General features: G+C 36.7%; 1 protein-coding gene across 1 annotated transcript in view; it reads left to right on the top strand.

Moving 5' to 3' along the window:
- CEP192 (centrosomal protein 192) overlaps window positions 1-26357 on the top strand; it is a 63146-nt gene that overhangs the window by 31579 nt on the left and 5210 nt on the right. The window contains exons 27-43 of the mRNA XM_084281510.1: window positions 1072-1239; window positions 3504-3594; window positions 5921-6097; window positions 6574-6834; window positions 7017-7135; window positions 8078-8187; window positions 9406-9547; window positions 11750-11922; window positions 12257-12380; window positions 15111-15216; window positions 17046-17250; window positions 18537-18616; window positions 19327-19422; window positions 20826-20945; window positions 24757-24878; window positions 25714-25837; window positions 26297-26355. Coding sequence (XP_084137636.1) covers window positions 1072-1239; window positions 3504-3594; window positions 5921-6097; window positions 6574-6834; window positions 7017-7135; window positions 8078-8187; window positions 9406-9547; window positions 11750-11922; window positions 12257-12380; window positions 15111-15216; window positions 17046-17250; window positions 18537-18616; window positions 19327-19422; window positions 20826-20945; window positions 24757-24878; window positions 25714-25837; window positions 26297-26355 — 2277 coding nt within the window. The remainder of the gene's footprint in view (window positions 1-1071; window positions 1240-3503; window positions 3595-5920; window positions 6098-6573; window positions 6835-7016; window positions 7136-8077; window positions 8188-9405; window positions 9548-11749; window positions 11923-12256; window positions 12381-15110; window positions 15217-17045; window positions 17251-18536; window positions 18617-19326; window positions 19423-20825; window positions 20946-24756; window positions 24879-25713; window positions 25838-26296; window positions 26356-26357) is intronic.

Here is a 26357-nt window from a genome sequence, read left to right as displayed (position 1 = left end):
TAGGAATTCAAGGACAGCTAGACAGAAGTTCCTGAGTTTCATTCCTGTCTTTAAGTGGGTCTATGCTATAGCAAGTACTTCAGCCTGTTCCTTGTAAGCTTGGTATCCTTACTGCCCTCTGCCTTTTTTTTTTTTTTTTTTTTTCCCCTCTAATGTCTTTTTTCCTCTTTTAGCTTTTCTGAATGTTTGTTTCTTGTTCCCTGTATCATTGGTTAGGTAATTTCAATCTTTACTTCTGTCCCTATATACTTCAGTTGTTTTTTTTTATTTTATTTCTCTGCTGGTTTTCTGTCTTCATTACTTAGGTGGCACTTTGGCTTTCCTTGTTCTTCTGCTTTCTTTTTTTGTTTTAGCTTTGCCTCCCAGTTTTGTTTGATAGTTTGGTCCAAATTTCCTATTCAGTGTTATCCCATTTCTTTCTAATTCATTATTTAAATCTGTACCCTTGATGCTCTTATTCATCTGTTTCTAAGCTTTATCTGAAGAAGGCAGTAGTCATCCACACTGTACTTGTGTCCTGTTGCATAGAGGCTCTGTCATGAGAAGCTCGCCCTATCCGTAGGCACAGTGTCCCAGGAAACAAACTGAAGAGAGGACCTTCATTTTTGTGGTTTAAAACGCTATGAAATTTTGAAACTCCTGGGTATATTGCACTTGTGAAACTTCACTGAAGCTTTACAAGCATTACAAAAGGCATTTCTTTATTGTACATAGGGACAACCAGACTTAATGGTTTCTTTCCAAGATTAGTCTGTCAAAATAATCAGAAATCAACATGGGCAAAAAATATTTTCTTTAGTTGTTGTCTTTGAAACACTTGACTGAGCCATGCCCAGATGAAACACTTCAGAAGACAGTATGGGGTATGTGCAGCACACATGCCTGTAGCCTGAAGGATTTAAGTTCTGTCATACTTAAAACTCTGCCATACTTAGTAAAATAAAAGTACATTTTCTCCTCAAGAAGGTAGTTTAAAAAGGCCTATCTATAGTATTTTTTTTTCAGTTATGTTTTATTTTCACCAGCTAATCTTGTTCTGTGATTGACTTAAAAACTAATTTTTTTTTAAAGTGTTCTGAAAATCCTTGTTCTGCCATCTGGGCCTCAGTATGAAGTGGTGATGAAAGGTGAGGTGGAAAATAGACCCGCGTCTACAGCTGCCAGCTGCTCGGACATCCCACCCATTCTCTCCAACAAGCAGTTCATTGCCTGGGGAGGAGTAAAGCTTGGAGGATCAGTGTAAGTAAAGCTTAAAATACGTAAGTGTAATATAATATAGAATATCATGCTGTTTACAGCACAACTTCTGTACTGTTCCTGTTCACATAATAATCCACAGGTGATAAGCTAAGTTGTTTGTACACAAGTGAGAGAAGCAGTATGTTACAAATCTTATTTTTGGACAATAATTTTTTGGAAACTAATCGTGATCTTGTTTAAAGGCTCTTGAACAAAGAAACATTAGTTCTTGTTTAAATAATACCTGATTCTGTAAGTTTTGTGTGTCATGTAAGTAGAAATGTAATAGAAAATATTTTCCAGATAATATGGAAAAATTCTATCGGTTCTTATGATGACTTTCTCTTGCTAGAAATAGATCTGTTTGTCTTGAATTCATCACCATTAAGTCTAGAAGAATCCAGTCTGGTAATCTAATTTGACCATCTGAATAGCACAGTCTGTTGAACTTCCCTCAAGTAATTTATTTGAATTTGATTGTGTTTTGATATTAAAACTACTAGTGATGGAGAATCTATTGCATCCCTAACCATGATTATTTATCCTTCAGACTAATTCTTGTCTGAATTTTTATGTAGTTTCAAGATTCCAGTTTCACTACTCCAAGATTCAGTAAAACTTCTCATAATTTTTGAGATATACTTTATTGCTTCTTTTGTGTGTCAAGATTGCAAGTTTTGCAAATCTCTAGACTTCTGCGAAGTATTACTTTGGGGACTAATGCACTTTCATACTGATACTGAACTTCTCAAGGAATCAAAATCATTAAGGTTGGAAAAGACCACCAAGATCATCTGGTCCAACTATTGCCCTACTACCACTGTCACCCACTAAGCCATGTCCCTAAGCACCACGTCCAACCTTTCCTTAAATACCCCCAGGGATGGTGACTCCACTGCTTCCCTGGGATCTTACCAGTTACTATTTTAAAGTGATCCATAGAACCACTTCTGATAGATTTTTTTTTTTTTTTTTTGTCAAGATAGTGGATTTTTAAAATAGTATTTTGTTGTTTTGTGTTTCAGAATGATTTTCTCAACTTTATTTTTTGTTCATCCTGATTAGTTTTGACTCACGAAAACTATTAGGAAGCTGAACTTCTTAAATTTTTTGTTTCAGTAGAATACAAAACAGTGTCTCCTGCTGAAAACTGAGGAGAGGCTTTGGTCTTTCTCCCTCATGTTTGCTCTAACTGCATGATCCTTCCTCTTGTTTTTACTAGCTTTGGGGCTTGTCAGATCATTATGTTGATTGGTTTTTGACTCACTAAAGCAAAAAAGGCACTAGCTTCTCTTGCAGGAGAGGCTTCCTACCTCTGAAGAAGGATCTGAGTACTTGGAAGCCTGGTCAATGCCAGGGCATAATAGGGAAAAAAAAAAATCCTTTTTGATCAACCTCATGGTGCCAGGTGGCCATAACTTTCTGTGGTACAATCCTATTGAAGAACACATGAAAAGGAAACATTATCCTTAATCTAGTTTTCTGCCACTGTTCCAATGAATCTGGGTTGTGCTGGTTACAAGTCTGCTTTTGCATAACTGAGTGGTTCTGGATAATCTAATAACGTTTCTGTCTTAAAATGATTTTCATTTTTTATTTCTTAAAGGAATTCTGGTACTGGCACAACTGCTGTGATCTTTGATAGTTCAAGTTGCTATCTACAATACTTACACTTCAGAAAAACTATTTATATATAGAATCATAGAATATCCTGAGTTGGAAGGGACCCTTAAGGATCATCAAGTCCAACTCTTGACACCGCACAGGTCTACCCAAAAGTTCAGACCATGTGCCTAAGTGCACAGTCCAATCTCTTCTTAAATTCAGACAGGCTCGGTGCAGTGACCACTTCCCTGGGGAGCCTGTTCCAGTGTGCAACCACCCTCTCTGTGAAGAACCCCCTCCTGACGTCCAGCCTAAATTTCCCCTGCCTCAGCTTAACCCCGTTCCCGCAGTCCTGTCACTAGTGTTAATGGAGAAAAGGTCTCCTGCCTCTCGAAATATGTGTATATATATACACATGTATATATATATACACATATTTTTCTGCTCTGTGAGGACCAATGTGTAATGATGTATAATGCTGTAAAGTCTAAGTCTGAGAATATAGAAGTACCTTTCTAGCTGATACATCCTTTTGTACCAGGAGGTCATGTTGTTTATGAAATGACTTCAACTGTCCCATTTACATTGCTCCCATAAATAAATACATATAGTTAATTTATATTTGCTGCAAAGTATAACTGAATTCATGTTTTTTTCAGCCAGCAGAAGTTAACTCTAAGAAATAACTCTCCATCTGTGACACAACATTTAAGACTGGTGATAAGAGGCCAGGATCAGGACTGCTTTCAGGTAACTGCAAAGAGAATTTCTCTTTAGCATTTCTGATATCTATTAGGATACATTTGTAATAAAAATGTCAAAACTTGTCTCATTTGTAGTGCTTGCTCAGCAAGATTACTGATTCTTGCTCTAAGCTAGATTAGAAATCAAGTTGTAGAGGATCTCTACAAATTTCATCACAGAAAGTGAATTCTGGAATTGCTACTTTAGAATAGCAGCTCACTAGTCTGTTTTCAGTCCAAAAGAGTTGAATGGGGTTAAAGGTTTAATATACACTTGCTCAGGGGAAAGGCACAACTGAAAATAGTTTATCTCCTTTGGGTGGAATTTCACCCAGTAATCATCTGTTAAGAGTTAAGATGGAGAAATCTTTGTAATTTTCTGGCTATCTTTACAATGAGATAGTTTTGGTCATCATATGGTCTTGTACTGCACTGATAAGGATTTTGATTGCTCTTTTGGTCCTGTGTGGTGGTCATGTTCAATCTGCCAACCTGTGTCCCATGTCTGTATATTAGAGGATGTACACTGAATCTGTGTACAATTTCACTTCTCATGCAAGGTTGTGCCAGCACAAAAGGACAATTTTATGAATTATGAGTTATCCTCCTCAGACTCTGTTTTTCAGGTCAAGGATGTCCCTGAGACAGGTAGTAAATTCTGTCAGTACTCTTGACCAGGTTGTTGACGTAGCTATTCGTGGCATTGCCTGCTTGACTGAAGGTGGTGGTGATCAAAAATGGAACAGTATTTCCTGTTCTGCTGGTGTTCTGTTTGATCTTGGCACCAGGATGGAGGACCTTGCTCATCTTTGTCTTGGGTTGACTATCCTTATCAGAGAGGAGTCAGACATGCTCTGAAATGTCAAGCCAAGCAGTGTCACAGGACTGTAAAAGAGTTAACACTCAAAATAAATTGGAAACTGTGAAAGACTTTTTTTTTTTCTAGCTAGAGTCAGTAATTACATATTATTGTTCCCCCTGCACATAGTTTTTCTCAAGAATGCTTGAACCTGCTAAGTAGTTTAATACTTAATGCAGCTGAGACATGATTCCTTAATTAAAGAGCTCGAACTTGTCTGGTGTGCCTGTTCTTCTTCCTGAGTGACTATCATACGCAACTAATTGATTGAGCCAAAGGAGCAAATGGCTCTTTTACTGAAAGGAGTATTAGGATACTGGTGTCCAGCTATGCTGAAACTTGTGAAGGGGCTGGTTAAACTACTCTCAATTCTTTTAAAAGATGTGATCAATCTCCCAGCTCAACCGAAAGCTTATGGTTCGCATTTCTGTAGGATAAACTTCTGGTTAGACTTGTTTTAGAAATTGTCCTTATCGATAAGCCAGCACTTTGGGTTAGAATATTTGGAGAGTTCTAGGAAGTTCCTTGCTGATGTATCTCCCTAACCTTTTGGTGCTTTCTCAGAACAGTGTTCCTGTAACTGTATCTATACATAATTTCTTTCAAGATATTTTGAGAACTTTATTTTGAGCTCAATCAACTCAAAGTGCTATTTATTTATTTTCCTAAAATCAATGTCTTCACAGCTAAATTGTGGCTCCTTACAGACTTGATGCTTTAACCAAACAGGTGTTTTGTCTCTGGATCTTGTGTCTGTAGCTTGCTGTCTTTGCCCTGAAGTGCTCGTTCCTTTGTAAAACAAACAACAGCAAAAAAAAATCAGGGACTAGCAAGCTATGTATTTACTCTGAGACTACCCAGATGAACGTGGTAGCAGAGCTACCCTGGAGACCTTAGGGAGAGCTGAAACTGTAACAAGGCTGCATCAAACTGGAGCTCCCTTTACACCTCTTCAAACTGCCCTAGCACAACAAACTCACTACCTGTTGGAGCAATCCTTCAGTGGTCCTTCTTGCAGGAAGGATTCCAAACTTACTCCGAGGGACTGTGTGTATGAAAGGGCTGAAGGAGAAACTTGAATTACTCTTTGGAATTATTTTAACTACAGATTTTTTGTTATACAGTCCTCATAAATTTGTCCCCAGGTCTTCAGATCTGATAACTAAAGTCTTTAGCTGAGAGAATTAATGTAACGCTACTTAAGTTCAGCCTTACACGCGGTATTGGGGACTGAAAGAAAGAAGTTCTGTGATCTAAACTGAGAAGCACTGGTGTGCTCACTGAGAATATAAAGTATCTTGAATCTAATATTTTCTTTTAAGTATTGCAACCTTAAATAACTGCCACCATCATTTCAGTTAATCCAGATTTTGATGAAGCTAATTTGGGGTTGTTAGTGAAATAAGTCTTTTTTAGTATTTTTTTTTTCCACTGTAGTTACTCATTTCTAGTATCTGCATTTTTTTTTTTATAGCTGCAAAGTATATTTGGATCAGAAGAACGCCTAACTAGTAGTTGGGAGCTCAAAATCCGCCCCAAAGAAGACACTAATATATACTTGATGTTTACACCTACTCGTGTAACTTACTTCTTTGCAAAGCTGGAAATCAAACAGCTGGGGATTCGATCACGGCCAGGAATCAAGTTTACTGTAAGAGTCCTAACCTAAATTCCAATAATTCTGCACAGATTTCTTCTTTATTTGTTGAAAATATCACTGTATATCTGTTCCTGTCAAAAAGTTAATTTTTTTCATGATGCACATCTGTATACTTGTCAATAGATTATGTGGGTGTCACATTTTAGATTTTAAACATTGAGCAACCTTAACTTTGTATGCACTTTTTTCCACTTGTGAAGAAAGAAGCAAAATTTTATGCACTATGGTGTAAATGTAGCCCAAGATTTTAACTCCAGAACTGCCAAAAATCTGAACTTCTTTGCTTTTATAGATAGGCCTTAAATTAATTTTCAGTAGAACTTGAAACACATTAAATGAACTTAAGGTTCTTTTTCTTGAAAGTCTTTTCAGTTGTTCTACTGTCTGTCTTTGTATAGTTGAACATGGTTTTACTGAAGCTTTAGTAAGGCTTTAATTTGAAGCACTGCTTTTTATTTTTTCCCCAGATACCTTTATCTGGATATGGAGGAACTAGCAACATAATTTTAGAAAGTGTTAAGAAACTATCAGACAGTTACATGTTAACGTTGGATGGATTATTGCCTTCAAGATTAAGTACAGTTTCCTTCCGCATAAGAAATACAGGTTCTCGGGCTGCCTATGTTAAAGCACTGTGCTTTGCAAACCTGCAGACAAAAACTGTTATGGATCCTCAGGTAATGACGGTGTCTCCAGAGAACTTTGTACTAAGAGAAGGAACATACGAAGTAAGTAGACTACCTGATACTGAACAAGTTTTTCATTAATGACATTTATTTTAATCGATAAGTGTCTGACCAGTTGTTCATTAAAATCTCATTGAGCTTGTTTAAGTTTGACTTAATTTTCCAAACATTAGTACTAAATTGAAGACTTTTTGAAAGTATGTTATTTATTTATTTTTTATCAGGTAATTACTGTAACATGGAATCCCATGGAAAAGGAAAATAACTTGCTTAGAGCGAAGACATTGTTATCAACAGTGTGTTTTTTCTGTGGAGATGAAATTTCCAGGCAGCAGTATCGTAGGTAAGATGTACTTTGCTATTGTTCAGTAGAGAGATGTTTAATGAAATGTTAAAGCTAGAGGTTTATGCTGCCACAGCATTTAACATGCTTCCAAAAAGGCAAGCACAAAACATCAACCTTGATGATGTGGGGAGATCCAGTAAGTCTTGCATCTGGTAGGCTGTTTGGTGAAAGGGCGGTGTTTATGGTGGTGTGGGTTTTTTGTTTAGTTTACATACTGTAGCTACGATCCTAGGTAAGGGTTTTCTTTTTTCTTTTCTTTTCTTTTTCTTTTTTTTCTTTTTTTTTTTATTTGAATGTATTATCTTTGGGGGAGAATTTTTGCTTTTTTTCCTATCAAGAATTGTCTTTTTGTATCCCTTTTTTCCAATACATTTGTAGATTTAGCTTTTAAAGCAACAATTGTACAGGTTTCATTAGTGTCTATTATGTTTTACCTAGCTTAAGTAGAAGCTATATTACTGTATTTATATTTGAATTCCTATAATGTCAATGCACAAAAACTGAATGGCATGCTCTACATTTAATAACAGAAGTGACTTGTGCTGTGTATGGTGTGTAATGATCATGCAAAATGTTGAAAATAGGCAGAGTACTAAGGTGCTGGTGATCATCATTCAGTGCAAAATTTCATTAAGTGAATGAGTCTTTGACAATTGCTCTTAAGTGTCATTCCCTGAAACTTTATGAAAGTCATCATATTTATTGTTATTCAAATGAAGTATTAAACCTAGTTGAATTTAACCATCTAAGTTTCAATAAAAAGCTCATGAAATAGCTGCACGTGTAATCATTTTGATAGCAAATCAGCCTACCTTAGATAGTCCAGAAATGATAGAAGTTAAAAATGGTGCTGGTTTCTAACAATTTTAGCCGTCTTTTCAGACCGATGCTTCCAACACTTTGAATAATTTAATGACTCTGGTTTCTCATCTGTAACAGAGCTATGATGTGTGAACTTGAGGTAGCAAAACACATAGTCCCTGAAAACAGCATATTGAGAAAAATTGTTTTTGACGAAGAATTTCAAGGGGAACAGCTTGTGACAGAAGGTAAGTCTATGAACTTTCAAAAGAAAAAATGTAATACTGTACTGCAAATAAGCCTTTGAGGAGGGGTGCTGGAAGAGTAGCTCTCAGGGAAACTAAAGTAGGTTATTCTTGCTCTTTGTTAACAGTGTTACAAACTTAAAGCCTTTCCTTACCTTCTTGTCATCCCAGATCTACATGTATGTAGTAACATTAGCATAGAAACAGTGCATTGTCAGTTTGTCATCAGTCTGCTCACTTGATACATCAGTGTGGTATATGTAACTGTTCAATTAGACTAGGCAGCTGAAGGGGTGTAGGACTCGTGGGCTGAAGGTGAGGGGCATTTGGGGAACAAACAACTGGAATTCAAAGAACAAGGGGTGTGTGGGGAGAGAACAGAAGTTTATGGAGTAGAAGTTATGGTCATCCTATAGGATGAATGTATTTCCATTCTGAATAGTATTACATATAACAGAATAAATAAATTACTTGCCTCCAAATCATATTCTGATAGACATCCTTCTGAAAGACTTGGCTTTGTTAACAAGTTTCTGGTTGCATGTAAATTTTAACTTAAAATGCTTCTACAGTAGGTATTAATATCTTATCGCTACTGAAATGTAGATATGTAGATTTGTATACAAATATTAATAATTTCCCTGATATCTGCTATGCAGCAAAAGCAATAATCAAACGCATCCTCTGTGAGAAGTGTTCACTTCTTCATTCTGTCCAATTAACGTGAAGTAGCTTAAAGCAGAAGAATAAACTTTGACAAGATTATTAATTATTTTGATGAAACAATTATTTTTAAATCATATGCTGGCACTCCTGGCCTTTTGGATAACTAAATTGAGGCACTGGATTGAATAGATGGAGTAACTGAAAAATAACTTCTCTTAAAAGTTGAGTCTCTATGAAGCCTTTGGAATTTGTTAATTGTATTGTTCAGGGTAAAAGTCATCAAACTTTAATTGGGTGTAGAATCAGATTAGTATGTACCGTTTGCATAAGGGTAGAAAATATCTTTTATTATTAAAATGTTAGATTTTTTCTGCATTTAAACTTCTTACATCTCATGTTAATGTTGATTTGTGCCTGATAAGTAAACTTGTTATAAGTCATTTCTGATCTACAGTACCTTAGCCAACAGATTATTAATTAGGATTATATCCTAAATCTTTGTGCAAAGTTCTGAGTATTATTGATCTTACTAGAATCGGTCTATTACTCTTCTAGTGTGCGATATCCCACGGGGGACACGTGACATCCATCTGTTCTATGCAAATATGCGAAAAGTCATCCTTACTGTGGCTGGACGTTTTGTTTTTGATCGGGATGGTTTCCAGCAATCTCCTGGACGTCATCTGGAATCAAATAGGTAATGTAACTATAAGGATAAGTTTCAGATAATGCCCAACTGAAGTGTTGCTCCCTTCATTTGTAATCATGAAGATTTTAATGACAGTAATGGAAAGTGACTTGCTCCACAAGTTAAAGAGCTGCCTCTACGATGAGAATGGCCCCAGTGACTATATAGGTGGTTCTTCTTGTTTTTCTCTGAAATCCATTAAACTGTTAAAATAACTTTTAAACTACTCCTTAAATTGACATCATAGACTGTATCTGCAACTTCCTGTTCTTCATTGGATTAAGCTTTTCTTGTTGGTCCTACAAGACTATAACTACATTGTCAAGAATTTCTGATGGTTTGTGATGGAAGTAGTTTATATTCAGAAAAATTAGTGGCGTTTTCCTTGTCCAGCTCACGTGTCAGCCTTTCAATGTAATGTATGCTATAGCTCATCAAAAGAATGATTGGTGCTAAAGCTTCCGCTGCTGACCAAATTTTTGGTTTGTTACTGAGGTTTTCTTTGGAGGATTGGCAGAGACTTGGTCTTTAATTTGGGCTTGTTATTTTTATTTAGATAGGTTGCTATAGCACTTGGAGCCCTGAAAACGGAAAGAAAGATCCAAATCCTTAAGATAGTGTAGCATAAAAACAAAATACATAAAAAAAAAAATAAATATGGGTTAACATTAACACTATAAAGAGTATATTAGAGCATAGATTGGTTCTTGAGTTTTTGTACTTTTTTCCCCTCAAGATCCTGTAACTTAAGGGAAGAAAGGGTTCTACCTAGTCCTGTTTAACATCTATTTATTTAGACACTGCCTTGGAATCACTTGTGCATGTTGCACTCCAAATGCTGAACGCTTTGGTCTAGTTGACACACATTTGTAGGCTGGCATGGTGGGATTGTAAATATAGAGACTGGAAGCAAGTATCCACAGCAGCAAGCAGGACACTTTTCAAGCCTTTTTTCCATCCTGCTTAATAGCCTTAGCAGTTCTTCTAGTTTTGAACTTATTCACTGGCTAAGCATCATGAGGATCTTCACTTTCCAAGTAAGCTGTAATTCTCAAAAGAGATCTGTTAACAACTTGTATGGCCGTTGTGAAATCCTGTGTCATGGGTGTGAATTGGTTGCCTTCCCGATTTCATCACTATCTTAAGGGATTAATCCATAGGTATTAGTTCTGTTCTAAGCTGTGTGAGGAGTCTCAGAAGGCTTACAAAATAAAAGTAGATGTATTAGGGAAAAGAGCAGCATTTACATAATGCTGTATAGAGCAAAAGTTAGGTATTTTTTCCCTGAATTGCTGAATTCTGCTTTTATTTTACTATTTTAAATCAATTTTATTGCCAGTTAAGCTTTTAACCTAAGAAAATACACCAAATCCCAAAATAGCAACTTCCTAGCTTTTGAGTATGAGTTTACCTGCCCTGTCTTTTGCAAGAAAAACTGTGAAGTGCTGGGCCATAAGGAAGATTAGGGTATTGGAGCATGTGTCTTACATGGAGAGGCTGAGGCAGCTGGTTTAGTTTAGCCTCAAGCAAAGAAGGCCCTGGGGAGGCAGGGGGGAGGGCTGAATTTTATCAAAGTGTATAAATACCTGATGGGGAAAGCAGAGAAGAGAGCCAGTCTTCTCACTGGTGTTCAGTGACAGGTCAAGAGGCAATAGGCACAAAATGAAATGCAAGAAATTCCATTTAAACATAAGAACTTTTTTTTTTTTTTTTCCTGTTGAGGGTGGTCAGGCACTGGAACAGGCTGCCAGATAATTGTCAAGTTTCTATCTGTTGAGAAATTTTAAAGCTACCTGGACTGACCTGCTGTAGCTGACCATGTTTTGAGCAGGTTGTTGGACTAGTTGATCTCCAGAGGTCCCTTCTGACCTCAGGTATTCTGGGATTCTGCTAAGGACAACTTGCACTGCCTCATTTCTCTCTGCAGTGCCTTTTTAATCTAAGCATGTATAGAGAAAGCTATTTACTTTACTATCACCTCAAGGTAATTGTTTTAGTACCTTCCATTAAGCAACTTCTAAACATCCTGGGAAAAAGCTGCGTCATGATTTAGCTGCTGACTTCATTTTTTCAACTGAGATTTAAACTGAAAACACATGTGAAGAGCATCTTATTTCAGTATTAAATTTTGAAAAATATTAAAAGTAGGCTGTTAAAATTACTAAGCTATTTTCATTACTACTTTTGCTTAACCCAATCTTATTTTTTCAGATCTGAGAACTCTGTCAGACATATCAATGCAACTTTGGATGTTCTTCCTGTTAAAGGACCTCAGGGTCCTCCATTACCTGTAAAAACTGATGATCTCATTCAGAATCAAGTAGATGTTCAACAGACTTGGACTGTTAAGCCTGAGCACTTGATTTTGACACCTCCTTCTATCAGTAAGTATTTTCTGAAGTTAATAAAGCAACATCCTAGTACTAAAATAACTGTACTACTTAGGATGTTTGTGCTTGTAAACGTGGCTTGAGCAACAGTCATGCTTCATGTAATGTTGCACCTGAACAATAACCTTGGCGTGAACAGTTGTGGTTATATTGTTGTATATCTATAATACTTGCTACATTATTACAAATATCTTAAAGCTTTTTGAAGGTAAAAATAGGGCAGAAAGGCAGAAAATGCTTTATCTTAATTGATATGTCTCAGACTTCTGGACACTACTGTGGTTTGTTTTTTGCATGTTAGCTGTTTATAGCTGCCTTTGTTTTACAGGTGGAACAGCTGATACTGGGCATGTACAAATTGTCAACCATTCTAATAGGATGCTGACATTTGAGCTTTCATGGCCAGCTCACTGCCTTACTATAACCCCACAACATGGAGTTATTGAACCTGAGTAAGTTTCTTTAAATAGTTTTCCTTTATATGTAAAAGTGTGGAGGCTTGGAGCGATTTATTTTGATGGTCTCCATGGTATAGATATTTTGTCAGCTCCCTCAGCTGCTTCTCATAAGACTTGTTCTTCAGACCCCTAGTCATGCTTGAGCACCTCGATGTCCTTCTTGTAGCGAGGGGCCCAAAACTGAACACAGCACTCGAGGTGCGGCCTCAGAGCCGAGTACAGGGGGACAATCACTTCCCTAGCCCTGCTGGCCACACTGCTTCTTATGCAAACCAGGATGCTGTTGGCCTTCTTGGCCACCTGAGCACACTGCTGGCTCCTATTCAGCTGACTATCAATCAATACTCCCAGGTCCTTCTCTGCCAGGCAGCTTTCAAACCGCTCATTTCCCAGCCTGTAGTGCTGCTTGGGGTTATTGCGCCCCAGGTGCAGGACCTGGCACTTGGCCTTGTTGAACTTCACGCAGTTGACATCAGCCCATCGGTGCAGCCTATCCAGATCCTCCTGCAGAGCTTTCCTACCCTCGAGCAGATCGACACACGCACATAGCTTGGTGTCATCTGCGAACTTACTGAGGGTGCACTCAATGCCCTCGTCCAGATCATCAATAAAGATAATAAAGAGGACTGGCCCCAGCACTGAGCCCTGGGGGCACCACTAGTGACCGGCCTCCAACTGGATTTAACTCCATTCACCAAAATTGTAACTGCGTTGGCCGGGAATCGAACCCGGGTCAACTGCTTGGAAGGCAGCTATGCTCACCACTATACCACCAACACTGTGCCCTTGGGCTCAGGGCTGTCTGAAGAATGATTTTCTAGTAAGACAGAATTGAAGACAGCATTAAAGAAACTTTCTTGTATTGTGTAATTTTAAAATGTATTCCTTTCACTTGAGAAGAATGTGTTGAAACCTAACAAGTTGAGTCAAAGTAAGTAGTCTGGATTGAGAATGGAGGTCTGCAAACAGGAAACAGACCTGTGGGAACGGCTGACTTAAGCATGGCAAGCTACATCTGCCTGGTTTTCTGCTTTTCATGACTATCTCACTGCAGTGCCAAGAGCACTTGTGCCATTCAGGCAGAATCTTTTATAATAAGCACTGTGATTGCTGGAGCTGCGTGGAATTCTCGAACTGATTTAGCCTAGGAAAGGAGAAGGTATGGTTCCTTAGTGACAGTGAAAGCAAGTCCTAAGATCAAGGACTGCCTTTGCTGTGTTCGAGCATGTCAGATCAAGCAGGCTGCCTCCTGTTTCAGCTTGACTAAAACTCTTAAGTTCACTGGAATGTGATTGAGGCAACCTCTAACCTGTCTGAGTGTGGAATCATGAAGTGCAGAGTCCCTACCGAATTTGGTAGCACTCGAAGATTTTCATGTGGAAGTGTCTCAGTGCTGAGTGTAGGTAGGTGCCATGAAAGGAGATGCACTTTTGGAGCAGGGAATGTTGGAATCTGGAAAGACTGCAATGGTGTTTTTCAGGAAGTGTCTCTGGGGCTTCCCTTCTGAATAAGGTTGGAAAGGGTGGATAGGTAAACTTTTTCATCCATTCCACAGCAATGAAAGCACTGAGGGGCAGTGTCACCAGACTAAATATGATCTTTGAGAGGCATGTGGTTTGTGACTCCATGCAAATCGGATTTGTATATGGAGTTTGCAGTAAATGGTTTGGCTCCTATCAGCTTCTCCTTGACAATGGAATGGTTTGTGACCTTGGGAAACTGAGACAGTGTGTACTTAGTAAGTCATATTCTCACATACACAGCTTGTATATTAGAGAGGGGGAGAGTGTAAATAAGTACTGTAAGTGTAAAGATTCTGAAGAATGCTGAGACTTCAATAAAAATAAATAATAAATATATATGTATATGGTTGCAGTTGCTCTGTGTATATAGTGGTTGGCAGTGCCAATGAAAGGCTTCCTCCTGATAGAAACTAAAATCCTACCCATTATTTATTGAAACAATTCTTTAAGGAAGTAGGAATATCCTGATTTAGTATTTAAAGGCTGTTGATGTCTGTTTGACAGCAGAAAGCTACTTTGTTGCTGTCTTTCTGCTCTTTTATATTTAAGATTTTATGATATAGAATATGGAGCGTGTAAATCAGAACTTATGTTCTCACTGGTCAAACAACTGGATTAGGTTGTAGCTACTTGGAAATGAGTTTAGTGGACTCTACAGTTTGCCCTACCCAGAATAACCAGAGAAACCATTTATAAATTTAAAAACTTTTTTTTTTTTTTTTTTTAAATCAGTGGCTCTGGTTCTGAATGGGAGGAAGGAAAGCAAGTTGCAACTAGAATTGGTTTCAAAGATATAATTTGTGCAGTATATTTTGAACAGAAGCTTCCTTGTGCACTAGCATTGAAGCTTTATTTTATCTATTTTATTTGATTCATGTAGTTTTATGTGGCCTGACAGGGTGTATGTGTTAATAATAAATAATTTTTTTCCCCTTTGTCCACTTATACAACCATCAATAACAAGTTTGTAAAACTTGTTTGTAAAAACTTAAACTTAAAAAAATGATTTATAAAACTTGATATTGTTAATCTTTTAATAATTAAACCTCAATAGTAAATTGAATATGCAAAAATCTTAAATTTATTTCTAGATCATCTTCACTTACTATCTTAAAAATGCATTCATTCTTGAGCTAGTGAGTTCTGATTTAGATGTTCAATCTAATATGAGGATCTTGCTAACTTGTTTTTCTTTTATTAGGAGCCGTACACTAATTCTGGTGAGTCCTAATCCATCGCTTGCCACGAAGCCTTCTGTAATTCCTTGGAGTGGGCTGATCTATATCCATTGTGATAATGGACAAAAAGTACGTGGCTTACTTGAGACCTGAGTTTGTGACTTTGCTTTGCTGCATAAGAGCTAGTAATGTTGCTAAAATCTTTTAGATGTGGAGCACAATTTCCATAAACTTGATTCTCATTTAAATACCCCATCTACCCAATCTCCCCAAATTTGTAAAGTTCACCTTTCAAAAAGAAGAAGATCATTATTTTGGAAACTTAAGTTCTCATCTTGGTTCATTCATCTCTAAAGAAGTACTGTAAGGTGAACGCTTAGACTGCGTTGCCAACAAAAATTATGCGTCAATTTCTAGAAATGCTAGATTTATATTCTTATATAAATCAATATATGCTTTTCTCTGCTTTTTTATATTTTCATATATATTTAGATATTTGTTTTTATATATAACTGTCTCTAACTAGTCTATATAATATTTCAAGATGAAAAATTTAAGTATGTTACTTGACAAGACACTGCAGCTCCTTTTGGGCACCCTTAAGGTTAAATTAACCTTCTGGCGGACAAGTCTGAGATAAGGTGTAGAACAGATTCTCCTCTTCGTGTGTTTTAAGCCAAGACTTTGCCCTGATTGAATTAAGGCATAATAATAAAATTTATGAAGCCAACAGGTTTTGTGCTTTCATCAGCATAATAGTAGAAAGGCTCCTTGGTAATCTCCTCCAAAGAAATAGACATTTGATTGTCATTTTTACAGCCAGTATGTATTTTGGGTTAATTATAATGGTGCAAGAAGAGAAATTAAAGACACTGAAAGGATAAAATAGCGTATCTACTTACCTTCTTGATGAAGGAAAATGATGTGCATGGTACAGAACTGGAAACTGCTTTGTGGAGGGACTCTATCAGGGAGCACAGTGATGGGACAAGGGGTAACTGTTTTAAATGGGATGAAGGTAGAATTAAATTGGATATTAGGAAGAAATTCTTTATTATGAGGGCAGTGAGGCACTGGAACAGATTTCCCAGAAAACCTGTGGATGCCTCATCCCTGGAAGTGTTCAAGATCAGGCTGGATGGGGTTGTAGGCAACCTTGGGCAGGCAATGTCCCTGCCCATGGCAGGGTTGGTAGAACTAGGTGATCTTTAAGGTCTCTTCCAACCCAAACCATTTTGTGATTCTGACTTAAATCAAACAAGCCCCACTGTACCCTCTTCCCCCCCCCCTCCCCCCCCCAAAAAAAAAAAAAAAGCAGAGAACTTGATGAGAAGAATAAGTTAAGAAGGAAATGAACATTACGCATCTTTAACTGTTATATTCAACCATATGAAAAAGGTTTGAAGAGAATCATAGTCACTTAAGTTGGATAAGACCTCTAAGATCATCTGGTCCAACCTTTAACTTAGCATGGCTGCATCTACCACTAAACCATGTCTCTAGGCATCACATCTACATGTCTGTTGAATACCTCTGTGGTGGCCAGACCCAGTACAACCTCCAGGGATGGTGACTCAACTGCTTTCCTGGGCAGCCTTTTACAGTGTCTCACAACCCTTTCAGTGAAGAAATTTTTCCTAATATCCAACCTGAGGATCCTTGGGTGCAACTTGAGAGGAGTTCAGCCTTAACAGAGCATCTAAAGTATTGAATTAAAATTTCTAGATAGTAAATGTTGGGTAAATTTTCTTATTCTCCTGTATTAAATTTGTCTTACAATCTTACAACTTTATGAGCTGAAGTTAGAGAAGACCAGGTAATTCATTTTTTTCTGTTGGAATGTGGAGCTGGACAATGTGAGTTCTTACAGCTCAAGGAAATAGAGCTTAATAGTTTGACTTGTTGATATAAAAATGTTCACTATTTAAATCTTTCTTACTCTCCAAATTGTGCAAAAGTTTATTAAAGTGCAGATTCAAGAGGGGAATGTACAAGATGTGCCTGGAGCAGGCTCTCCATCTAGAAGACGGGATATATTTGCTCTACAGTCTGCAAGTCCTACTGTTCATGTGGCAAAACCTCTCTCAGCGCTCCCTTTAACAAAAATGGAAATAAAGAACAGATCTGTTCTGTTTCCTGAAACAAGAGCTGGTGAAAGCTCAGGTAATAATACTTGCATAGTAAATGGAACATCTGCAGTATCTTACACTTGTAGTTTTTGTTCACTGTATTGCATGTTTGAGAACTTGAATGCATTGACTTGGTTTTTGTTTTCATCCAGTGTGATTGGACAGTTCCCCTCTCTTGATCTTTGCTGAAATGTTAGTCCTTGTGATTGTATTCTTTTTAGCAGGAAATAAACCTTTTTCCTGCTCATTCTGTGGTATAGCAACACCATTTCCTGCAGATAGTTTGCATACAGAGAGATAAATTGCCAATTTCTTAAATAAATTATGATGAATACAACCATAATGTGTCTCTGCAGAGAAGGTGCTTTGTGGTTACTGTGTTTTGTTGAACCTTTTTTGGATCATGCTATTGTGAAGTACACTTGTTCTCTTCATCTTTGTGTGTGTCCCTAAGATATTAGCTGACACTATCTACACATAGAGAAATAAACGTTCTTCCTTAAGACAATAGGAATGTCAGCTATGAGACTGGCTATCCCTGTCTTGTTCAAAACGATCTACGATGTTGTTGATAATGGTTTCTAAAATCCTCCGTTTGTACTTTTAATTCCAGTAATGCTTAAAATTCTTCAAGTTACTATATGGAGCTATCATTCTGTCATGTACATGTACATACCAGATTTGTTAGTCCTTTGTTTGGTTGGTCCCAAACAAGAATACCATTGGTGTTCTTCACTAAGCATCCAAATAGTATCTAGGAAGATAATTGGTCTTTTTTTTTTTTGGGGGGTGGAGGGGTGGAGGGGGAGAGAGGCTATTGAGGGATATTTTTGTACACTAGAAAGTGAAGATATCTGCCAAAAACCTGAATGCAATAAATTGAGACTGTTGAAGGTGACTTAGATTTCTCCCTGATAATGGTCTTATTCTGGATTTTAAGCTTACTTCCTACTATAAGCAGTACATTCATGTAACTTTCTTGGACATGCTTCAGGGTCTTTGGTAGAATTATCTACTCTTGTTCAGGGTTTTTGAGGGTTAGGTGTAGGTCTCAGTTTGTTTCTTGTAAGTATCTTTGATATTACTCTTCATTAGAAGACTTACAAATTTATTTATATGAGCTTTCAAGGATTTTACAACAGTGTGCTTTAAGTCTGCTCCTGAAGTTTCAGATCTACTTGGCATCATGAGAACTGCTTCCATTAAACGTCTTTGTGTCTAGAAATACAGGCTTTCTGTTTAAATCCTTTCAACTAAAGGTACTTGAACAAAGGCTTTTAATATATTTATATATTTATCTGTCTGATTTTTCTCTTCCAGAGAGTTACCTGGAAATGGAGAATAAGGGGGATGAAAATGTGAGGTGGAATTTGTCGTCATTTACACCACCTTATGTTAAAGTGAGTGAATGCTTGTATTGGTAGTATTCAGCACCAATCTCTTGGATTTTTTCTTTTTCCCTCTTCCTGCTGCTCTTTCTCCCTCTAGTCTCTCGAGAAAAAAACACGTATTTGATCCTGAACTCAGTTTCAGGGTTTCTTCTCAGTTTTTCTGCTTGTCCACATTAAGGAAATGTTCTACTCTTTTCCTCAGTACTGTGCTCTGGCTGTGAATCAGTGCTGGACAATTTGTGGTTCACTTAATGAATTTGTCTGTGCTCATCCAGGATTGCATTAAATAATCAAACATACATAAAAAGATGTGTGTTCATTTCTGATCCAGAATGCGAGACTAACTTACCTTGTTAAGAGACTTGTGCTTGTAGAATTATGCTATATGTGATCTCTGTAGGTAATTTAAAGTTAAGTCACGGATATTTGAATCACACTACTGTTGCCTCTGCAATTGTAGCTGTAATGTTAATGTCTGTAAATACTTTCCTATTCTGTGATAGTTTGAGTGCTCTGATGGTCCCTTTTGGTTTTAAGGTAGAATGATGACTTCCTCAATGTAGTAGTTTCGTGTCTCGGCTCATTTGCTGAAGGGTTCAATGTTTGTTTAGTTGAAAGTAGTCTGCGTTTTTTTCAGTCCTTTGCAAGGACAGTGCATGTGCACGCACGTGTGTGTTTCTTTAATGTTTTCTGAATCTGACTCATAACTTTATTTGCAGGGTGTGGACAGACCTGATTCTGTTTATAGGGTTACTTACTCTGCTTTCATATGTTACCGTGTTTCTGGTACTCTTGAAGCTCATGGAAAAGAAAAGGTACGTTTAATATGCTTGAGATATGTTGGTTTATCTTAACTGTGAAATGATACCTTATGGGAGAAATTCTTGGAAATAGCAGTCGAATTTTTGAAGCTGGTTGTGCTCTATCTGATAATGTGTATCAGGTAGTCAGTATCTACTTCCCACTCATTGTCTTCTTACCCTGGCTGTTACAGTGTCAGCTGAGTTGATTCTAAGAATTCATGCAATCTGTAGTTTGACTTTGTGTCACTTTTTGTTTGTTTTAGAAGATAAACTATCCTAGAACAGAAAATTGTTTTCAGATGCTTTGTAAAATCCACAACAATATTACAACTAATCCTGTGTTATTACAAAACTGATGTGAGAACTAATTTCCTTAAGGAGAGGTCTCTTTGTAGTTCTTTAGGAACAAATGTCTGTTCTTGAAATTGATTTCATTTGACTTACAATTTTATCTTCTGGCCAGTAGAGGGTTTCATAACCGCAGTTATAAAACACATTCACGGGTTTCTTCTACTTGAAGGGGTTTCTATAGGGCTTTTGTCCCTCACCTTCTCCCCTAATACTACTTTAATTACAGAATGGAAGGGATTGGAAGGGACTTTGGAAGATCATCTAGTCCAGGCCCCAGTCTATCCCCAATTCTGTCTGTTCATCTTCAAGAACACCTATATTTTAGTTGTTATGGATTGCAATATTGATGATGCAATTTAGGATCTATTTACAAGAAATAGAAGACTTCCTTTCAGTTTCATTGGTTATGCTACTACTGGAAACCATGGTTTGATTTTAAACAAACGTGTTTGCCTTATCAGTCCCAATTCAGGTGTATTTATTAGAATAACGTTTTGATTACTGGCATATGAGACTGTTGGGCAGAGCTGATAAGGTGTAGGTTGCTGTCACTACTAGCTCTCTTTTATCCCAACACTGAAATCAAAGCAAGGCTACAGTTGAATTAACCAGGTACAACATTATATAGAAAGGATCCTTTATTATGTAGGTGACCTTTAAGGATGGTCAAATATGTGGCCTGTAATTTACTTTAAATTTCAGTCCTTCTAGTAATTGTAGTACAGGGTACTTACAGACTAAGTTGTTGACAATTTAGCTGACATGTTCCCCTCATGGTACACTTCTCCCCTATTTTACTAATAAAAATAATTGTGCAAGCACTTGCTGACTTTTTTTAAGGAAGATTAGCTGAACTTAATTTTTGTGTGAGTGCTTGCACAATCCATTTCATCAGAACTTTTTTTTATTTGTGGGTTAGGGAGGATGAGCCATTAATGTATGTATCAGTTTCTGTAGTGAGCAAATTTTATGCTGGCTTAACTGTAACTTTCTATAAGTACAATTGTAAAGTTGGATAGATTATTTTAGTAAACTTCTGCAAAATTTTTCTCTTGTTTTGGTAGGTTGCTCTAATATTTTTACCTAGAGAGGATGGGGATTACTCCCAGTTTTGGGACCTTGAGTGTCACCCTGTTGAGAAACCTAGTTGGAAACACAAACTAAGATTTCAGCTTTGTGGAGTAGTGAGTATATAAATGCTATTAACTCTCTCCTGAGCATAATTTTTTGATAACCTCTTAATGTTACTATACAGCAGCATCTCTGGTATGCCCCAATGTTATTCTGAAAAAAAAGAGGAATATTGTGTTAGCTTAAACTGTATTGCTTTTCTTATATTAAAAATATGTTTCTTATCTTGCTTATATGATAATGCATTATCTTTTGTCACTTAACATGTAAAATATTTGTCTGCTCAAAGAAAATAAAGAAACTTGACCTCTGTGGGAATTCTTTCTGTAGAGGCAGGCTTGCTTACATCAGACACAATGCATTCGTTTCATTTATGTAAATGAATATCAAAGTGATTGCCCTTTGCTCTAATAGGTAACTTAATGCAATACTGGAATATAAAAACACCTGTACTGGTTACATGGATTTGTTTCTGATGGAGTCTATTTGAATGCTTTATCAGAGCTCAGTATTGATGGGGGTGATTTTTGAGATTTATACATGGGAGCGATTAGGTCTGAGCTCTCCTTTGTGCCCCCCATGTTCCTCAGGTCTCATTTTATGGTGAGCCTAGAGAGAAGGGTTTGGGAGTTAGAACTAATTTTCAGTGCTGTTTTCTTACCTTTCTTTTAATCACTACCTCATCATCCATCCAAGAGGTGCCTGAAGGAGACAGAGAACCTATTTCTAAATATTGAAGAGTGAATTCTAATGCTTAGTTAAATGAGCTGAATGTGAACAAATTTGTATATTAGGTATTATATGATTGCTATATTTGCTTTTATGTTCTCTCCAGAAAGGTTGACTTCACTTTTTTGAGAAGCCCAGGTAAATACTTAGGGTCTTTCTGTAGAGTACCAAGGACGTTTCAGTAGAAGGAACCTTACTTATCCTTCTTGGATAGAAGGACCTGCCTTTTTTTTTTTTTTTTTTTGTAGGGTCTTTGTTCTTCCCAGTAGTTAATTATGTTGAAAAGTGGGCTTGTTAATAATGTATATGTTAAGTGACTTCTAATTTTTGCTGGAAGAATGAGACCTGTGTAGTATCTGGTTTGAGAGAGGTTTTTTTTTAGATTTCATCAAGTTCTTTGAAAATAAATTTCCTTAAAATGAGGAAAGCATTTATCATTTGACTGTTAAAAGCTTGTTGAAATGGAGAGAAGATGAATTCTTTATCAGAAATCTAAAGTTCTGGATGATTCTCTTCTTAGAACATGACTAGTTGTCAGAGTTGTGTTAAATCTTTGAGCAGTGCAACTTGATATTAATGTTTTTGAACTAACATGTCAGATTTGTTCCTCTTGTTTTTTTTTTTTTTTTTTTTCTAAAGCTGTTTTAACAGTTAGATCTTTCCAGCATCTCCATATGCTTATAGGAAAAACATTGCAGAAATATGTTGAGATCATTTTGAAAAAGAGTTGAAAATATTTTGTTTATTATCTAGGTAAGGAACTATGTATCAGTTTGCAAGAGGGGTCAACACAGAACATTTACGTAGATTACTGAGGCTTTTTCATCAGATCCACTTTTAGTTGAGATGACAAGTCAATTATTGTCTGTTATGTCCTAGGGATCAAGAGTTTAGACTGCATTATTACAACTTTGAAAAGGACTTGTATCATGCTGGGTTTGCTGAGGCAAAGAGGGCTATGGCTATGGTTAATGTGACTTTTGATAAAACGAAGTAGGAAGACTGACTGTTATTCACAATGACTGAGCAGTACTTATACATTACACCACTTCAAAAGAAAAGAAAATGTGAAGATCAGGAAAGAACTAAAAGAACCAGGTGAATTTAGGAAAATCAGTGACATCACTTTGATTTTTTTTTTTCTTTAAGAAACAATTATCTTTAACTTTGATTATGCTCTGCATGCATTTGTAGTCGCCACAGCTAGAAACTGTATTCAGCAGCTTAGAAGATCCTGCCTCCAATATGGTCCTATGGAAAGGGAAAGCAAGAATTGTACGTACCCTTTGCAGCCCAAGCATGTCAATTCTGGTGATTCAAACTCATTTTTTTCTTTTCCTGAAAAACATTTGTTAGGCTGCTATCACAAATTGGTCAAAGATCATTGGAGTAAAAATAAGTATCACCATTGTGCACAAATTTCTTGGATTGCTATTTTGGTTTAAGTATTGGTCTCTTCTGGGTGAAGCAGTGAATCAGCAAGAACCTGTCTGCTGAAGCAGGATTTAAGTTACGATGGATTATGTGGAAAGTTGAGAACTGAATCAAGAACTCTTGCTATTGTTTGAAGATATTACCTTTTTAGTATGATTTGTGTACTTTAGCCGTGTAACTAACTTTTTAGTATATCATTTTGCAACAGGCAAAGTGATCAAACTGAGCTCAATTTCTCAATCATAAACACAAAACATAGAGTCACTTAGAAGTCTTGATTTGGTTTTTATTGTTATCAGCATGTATGGAAGCTTCATCTTCATTGGTTATTCTTGGAGCAAGAGGAGGAAAGACTTTTTAAGCTCAGTGAGCAAAACAAATTCTAATGTTAAAGCTAAACAGTTTCATATGCTCCTGAGGTTGCTTTGGATCAACAGCACTGAATGTAACCATTTGGACAGCATTAACATACTGCTTTCATTTGAAACAGGCAAAGTCAGTAGGGAGTCAAGTAAAGCATGCAATACTTCACGATGCTCTTACAAAACCAGGGAGATCCTCTGATTATTCTGTATTATTGTGTAACGTGTATTATTCCCATGCAGTAAAGTTGCCCTATTCTACATTAGAATTTGAATGATAACACTGAGGTGTGACACCCATCATGTTTCCTTACATGGAAAACTTAAAGTTCTTGAAGCAAGAGACATATACCAATCCTGTCTCGTCTTTATGTATTGGATTCTGTAGTGGTTCATGTGTTATTTGCAATTGAAGAGTATTCTCTTAAAACTAAGATTATTTTTTTTGTTGCTGGCTGCTGTTACTTCTGACAGACTGATTAGCAGCTCCTTCAAAACAAGAAATGAATGTCTAAACAAGTTTGTCATAGCAGCTCTATTGAAGAATAGTCTTTTTTTTGTCTTCCCTGCATAAGGTAATCGACTGCTTGTCTAAAACATCAGCACAGTTTGAAAATAAATAAATAAAGATCATGTTGTATGATCATAAGCACAGGAGGTAAAGAATCTTTGTTCTTTTATGTCTTTGTTCAAGTTGTTGTGACCCGAGGAGCTCCAGACAGTATCTGGCTAGATTTTGACAAACAATAGAAAATTTGAAATTAGCTATATGGCAAAGTATTCCCTTAGGATGAGCTGGTTCCTTGTGTTAGAGAACACACTGAATAGAGGCCCTGAAAATGGTAGATGTTTTGGTCTAATATCTTAGTTTAACAGTTACTATATAATGTACTATCAGATTCTTTTACTCTGGAGAGATCTTTCTTTGGAATGATGTATTATCTATAATACAGAAGTATTACAAATTTTGATTTTCTGAGAATTTAGCCTATAACGATGACTTAGGTCTTCCTTTCAGAGCAGTTGTTTTGCTGACTTTGCTGTTCCTGAAGCCTATGGGCAGAATATCTGCAGAGGAATTGCTAGTGGTTTCACAAGATTCTGCCTGCATTGCTAGTTTGCTGTGACCTGGCTTGTGAGAAGTATTTATTAGGCACAAAAGCCTGTTAGTGTTCCTCCCAAATTATTGCTTTTGTCTTAATAATTCAGACTACTATTCTGAAATATTATACTTGGGGAAAAAAAGGAAGAAAAAGCCTTAATCCCTTCTCTCGGGTAAAGAAAATTACTTAAATACTTTTCAATACAAAATGTAAAGACATCTCTATTTTTCCAATAGGGTATTAAAACTGAAAATAAAACTGCAGTTGCGAGAGCTACCGCAGATACCATCATAGGAACTGGGCTTCCCGTTCTACCAGAAAGGAAGGTTTACTCTGAAGGACCTACAAGTAAAGCAGGGTATGTATGGGGAAAAATTTAAACGAGAAGCTGCAGCTGGGTAGAAGCTTCAAAACAAACCTTTTCACTGTTAGGATAGTTATATGGCAGAACAGGCTGCCCAGGGAAGCTGTGCAGTCTGTGGAGATTTCTGGGACCTGACTGGACTGAACCCTGCAAAGCCTGGTCTGACCTCAGAGCTGGTGCTGGCTGGAGCAAGAGGTTGAACTAGAGACCTCCTGAGTTATCCTGTAACTTTATATTAAGGCGTAAATAGTTGCAAAACCATACTTGGCCAAACCTCTTATTAGCTTAGCTTCAGTCTCCCATACTTTTTCTTTTCAGTAAAGTTCCTCAGTTGCCTAATTATAATTTGTTGCTGTAAACTAACCAGTATCAGCAGTAGAATCTTCCATTTTGGAGATTCTACAGAACTGGAAAGTTGCTTCTAAGAAGAGCAGCGTTATACTGCATGTCTTAGCTTTGCTGTTCTTCAATCTAAAGTCGATCTACAATTCTTATTCTATGGGAGGGGAGTAAAATTTTCTGGTTAAACATGGAATCCCTGGGAAGAGGTTAGCTCTCTAATAAAGCATATGGGGGAAATTCAAATTGTAAAAGTGTATATAAGTAAATATACGTATATTTACCCTGCAGTGATGTTTTCATTATATTCTTAATGGCTAAAATGTATAGACTATAAAACTTTAGGTGACAGAGTTGATGCTTTTAGGATCTTTCTATTTTTCCTGATTTATTCTCATGAGAAATCAGAAATGTCTTAAAGTATGCAGTCAATATATGCAGACCGTGTAAATAAGAAATTTTAATATCTTAACTCCCTTTTTCAAATCAGATCATGTGACATAAGTCGAGGGATATATGCACCAGAAAACCTGTATACTTTTCCTCTAACTAGAGTTGGGGAATCACGCACATTAAAAGTCAACTTGAGAAATAATTCCTTTAGAACGCACTTGGTAAGTTTAACAAACTTGCTTTTGAATATATTCTCATAAGTCCTTCCAGCAGTTCAACTGCTGTTTTTAAATCTTAACAGAAGTTTGCAATAGTGCAAGTCTTAGCGTGATAGTTTCAAAAGACAGTATTATATCTGAAGAATTCTGCTCTGTAATTTTTCCCTTTTGTTCACTGATTCAGTGAGGTTATTTGTAATATATGCAATTGAAAAAAAAATTAAATTATAGTTCATGTAGATTTGTTGTTGTTCTGATTTACTTTTTTATTTTTAACTTCATTAAAACATCCTAAGGTTTGGATTTTTCTTAATACTCACAAATAGGGGCATGTTACTTTGAAACACTTTGTCTATCTAAAGCTGTATCTGTAATTGACCTTGTTTATCTTAACCATGTTTTAAATTAAATATGATAGGCTTAGATACACAAGGTTTTTAAGCATTTTTTATTAAATTGCAGCTGACATTCTTGACTCCCAAAGAGCCTTTCTACATCAAGCACTCGAAGTACTCTCTAAAGT

This window comes from Netta rufina (assembly GCF_964035555.1).
Source record: "Netta rufina genome assembly, chromosome: 2".
NCBI classification, from domain to species: Eukaryota; Metazoa; Chordata; class Aves; order Anseriformes; family Anatidae; genus Netta; species Netta rufina.
The sequence above is the reverse complement of the archived record's forward strand: the minus strand, read 5'-3'. Positions and strand labels throughout refer to the sequence as shown.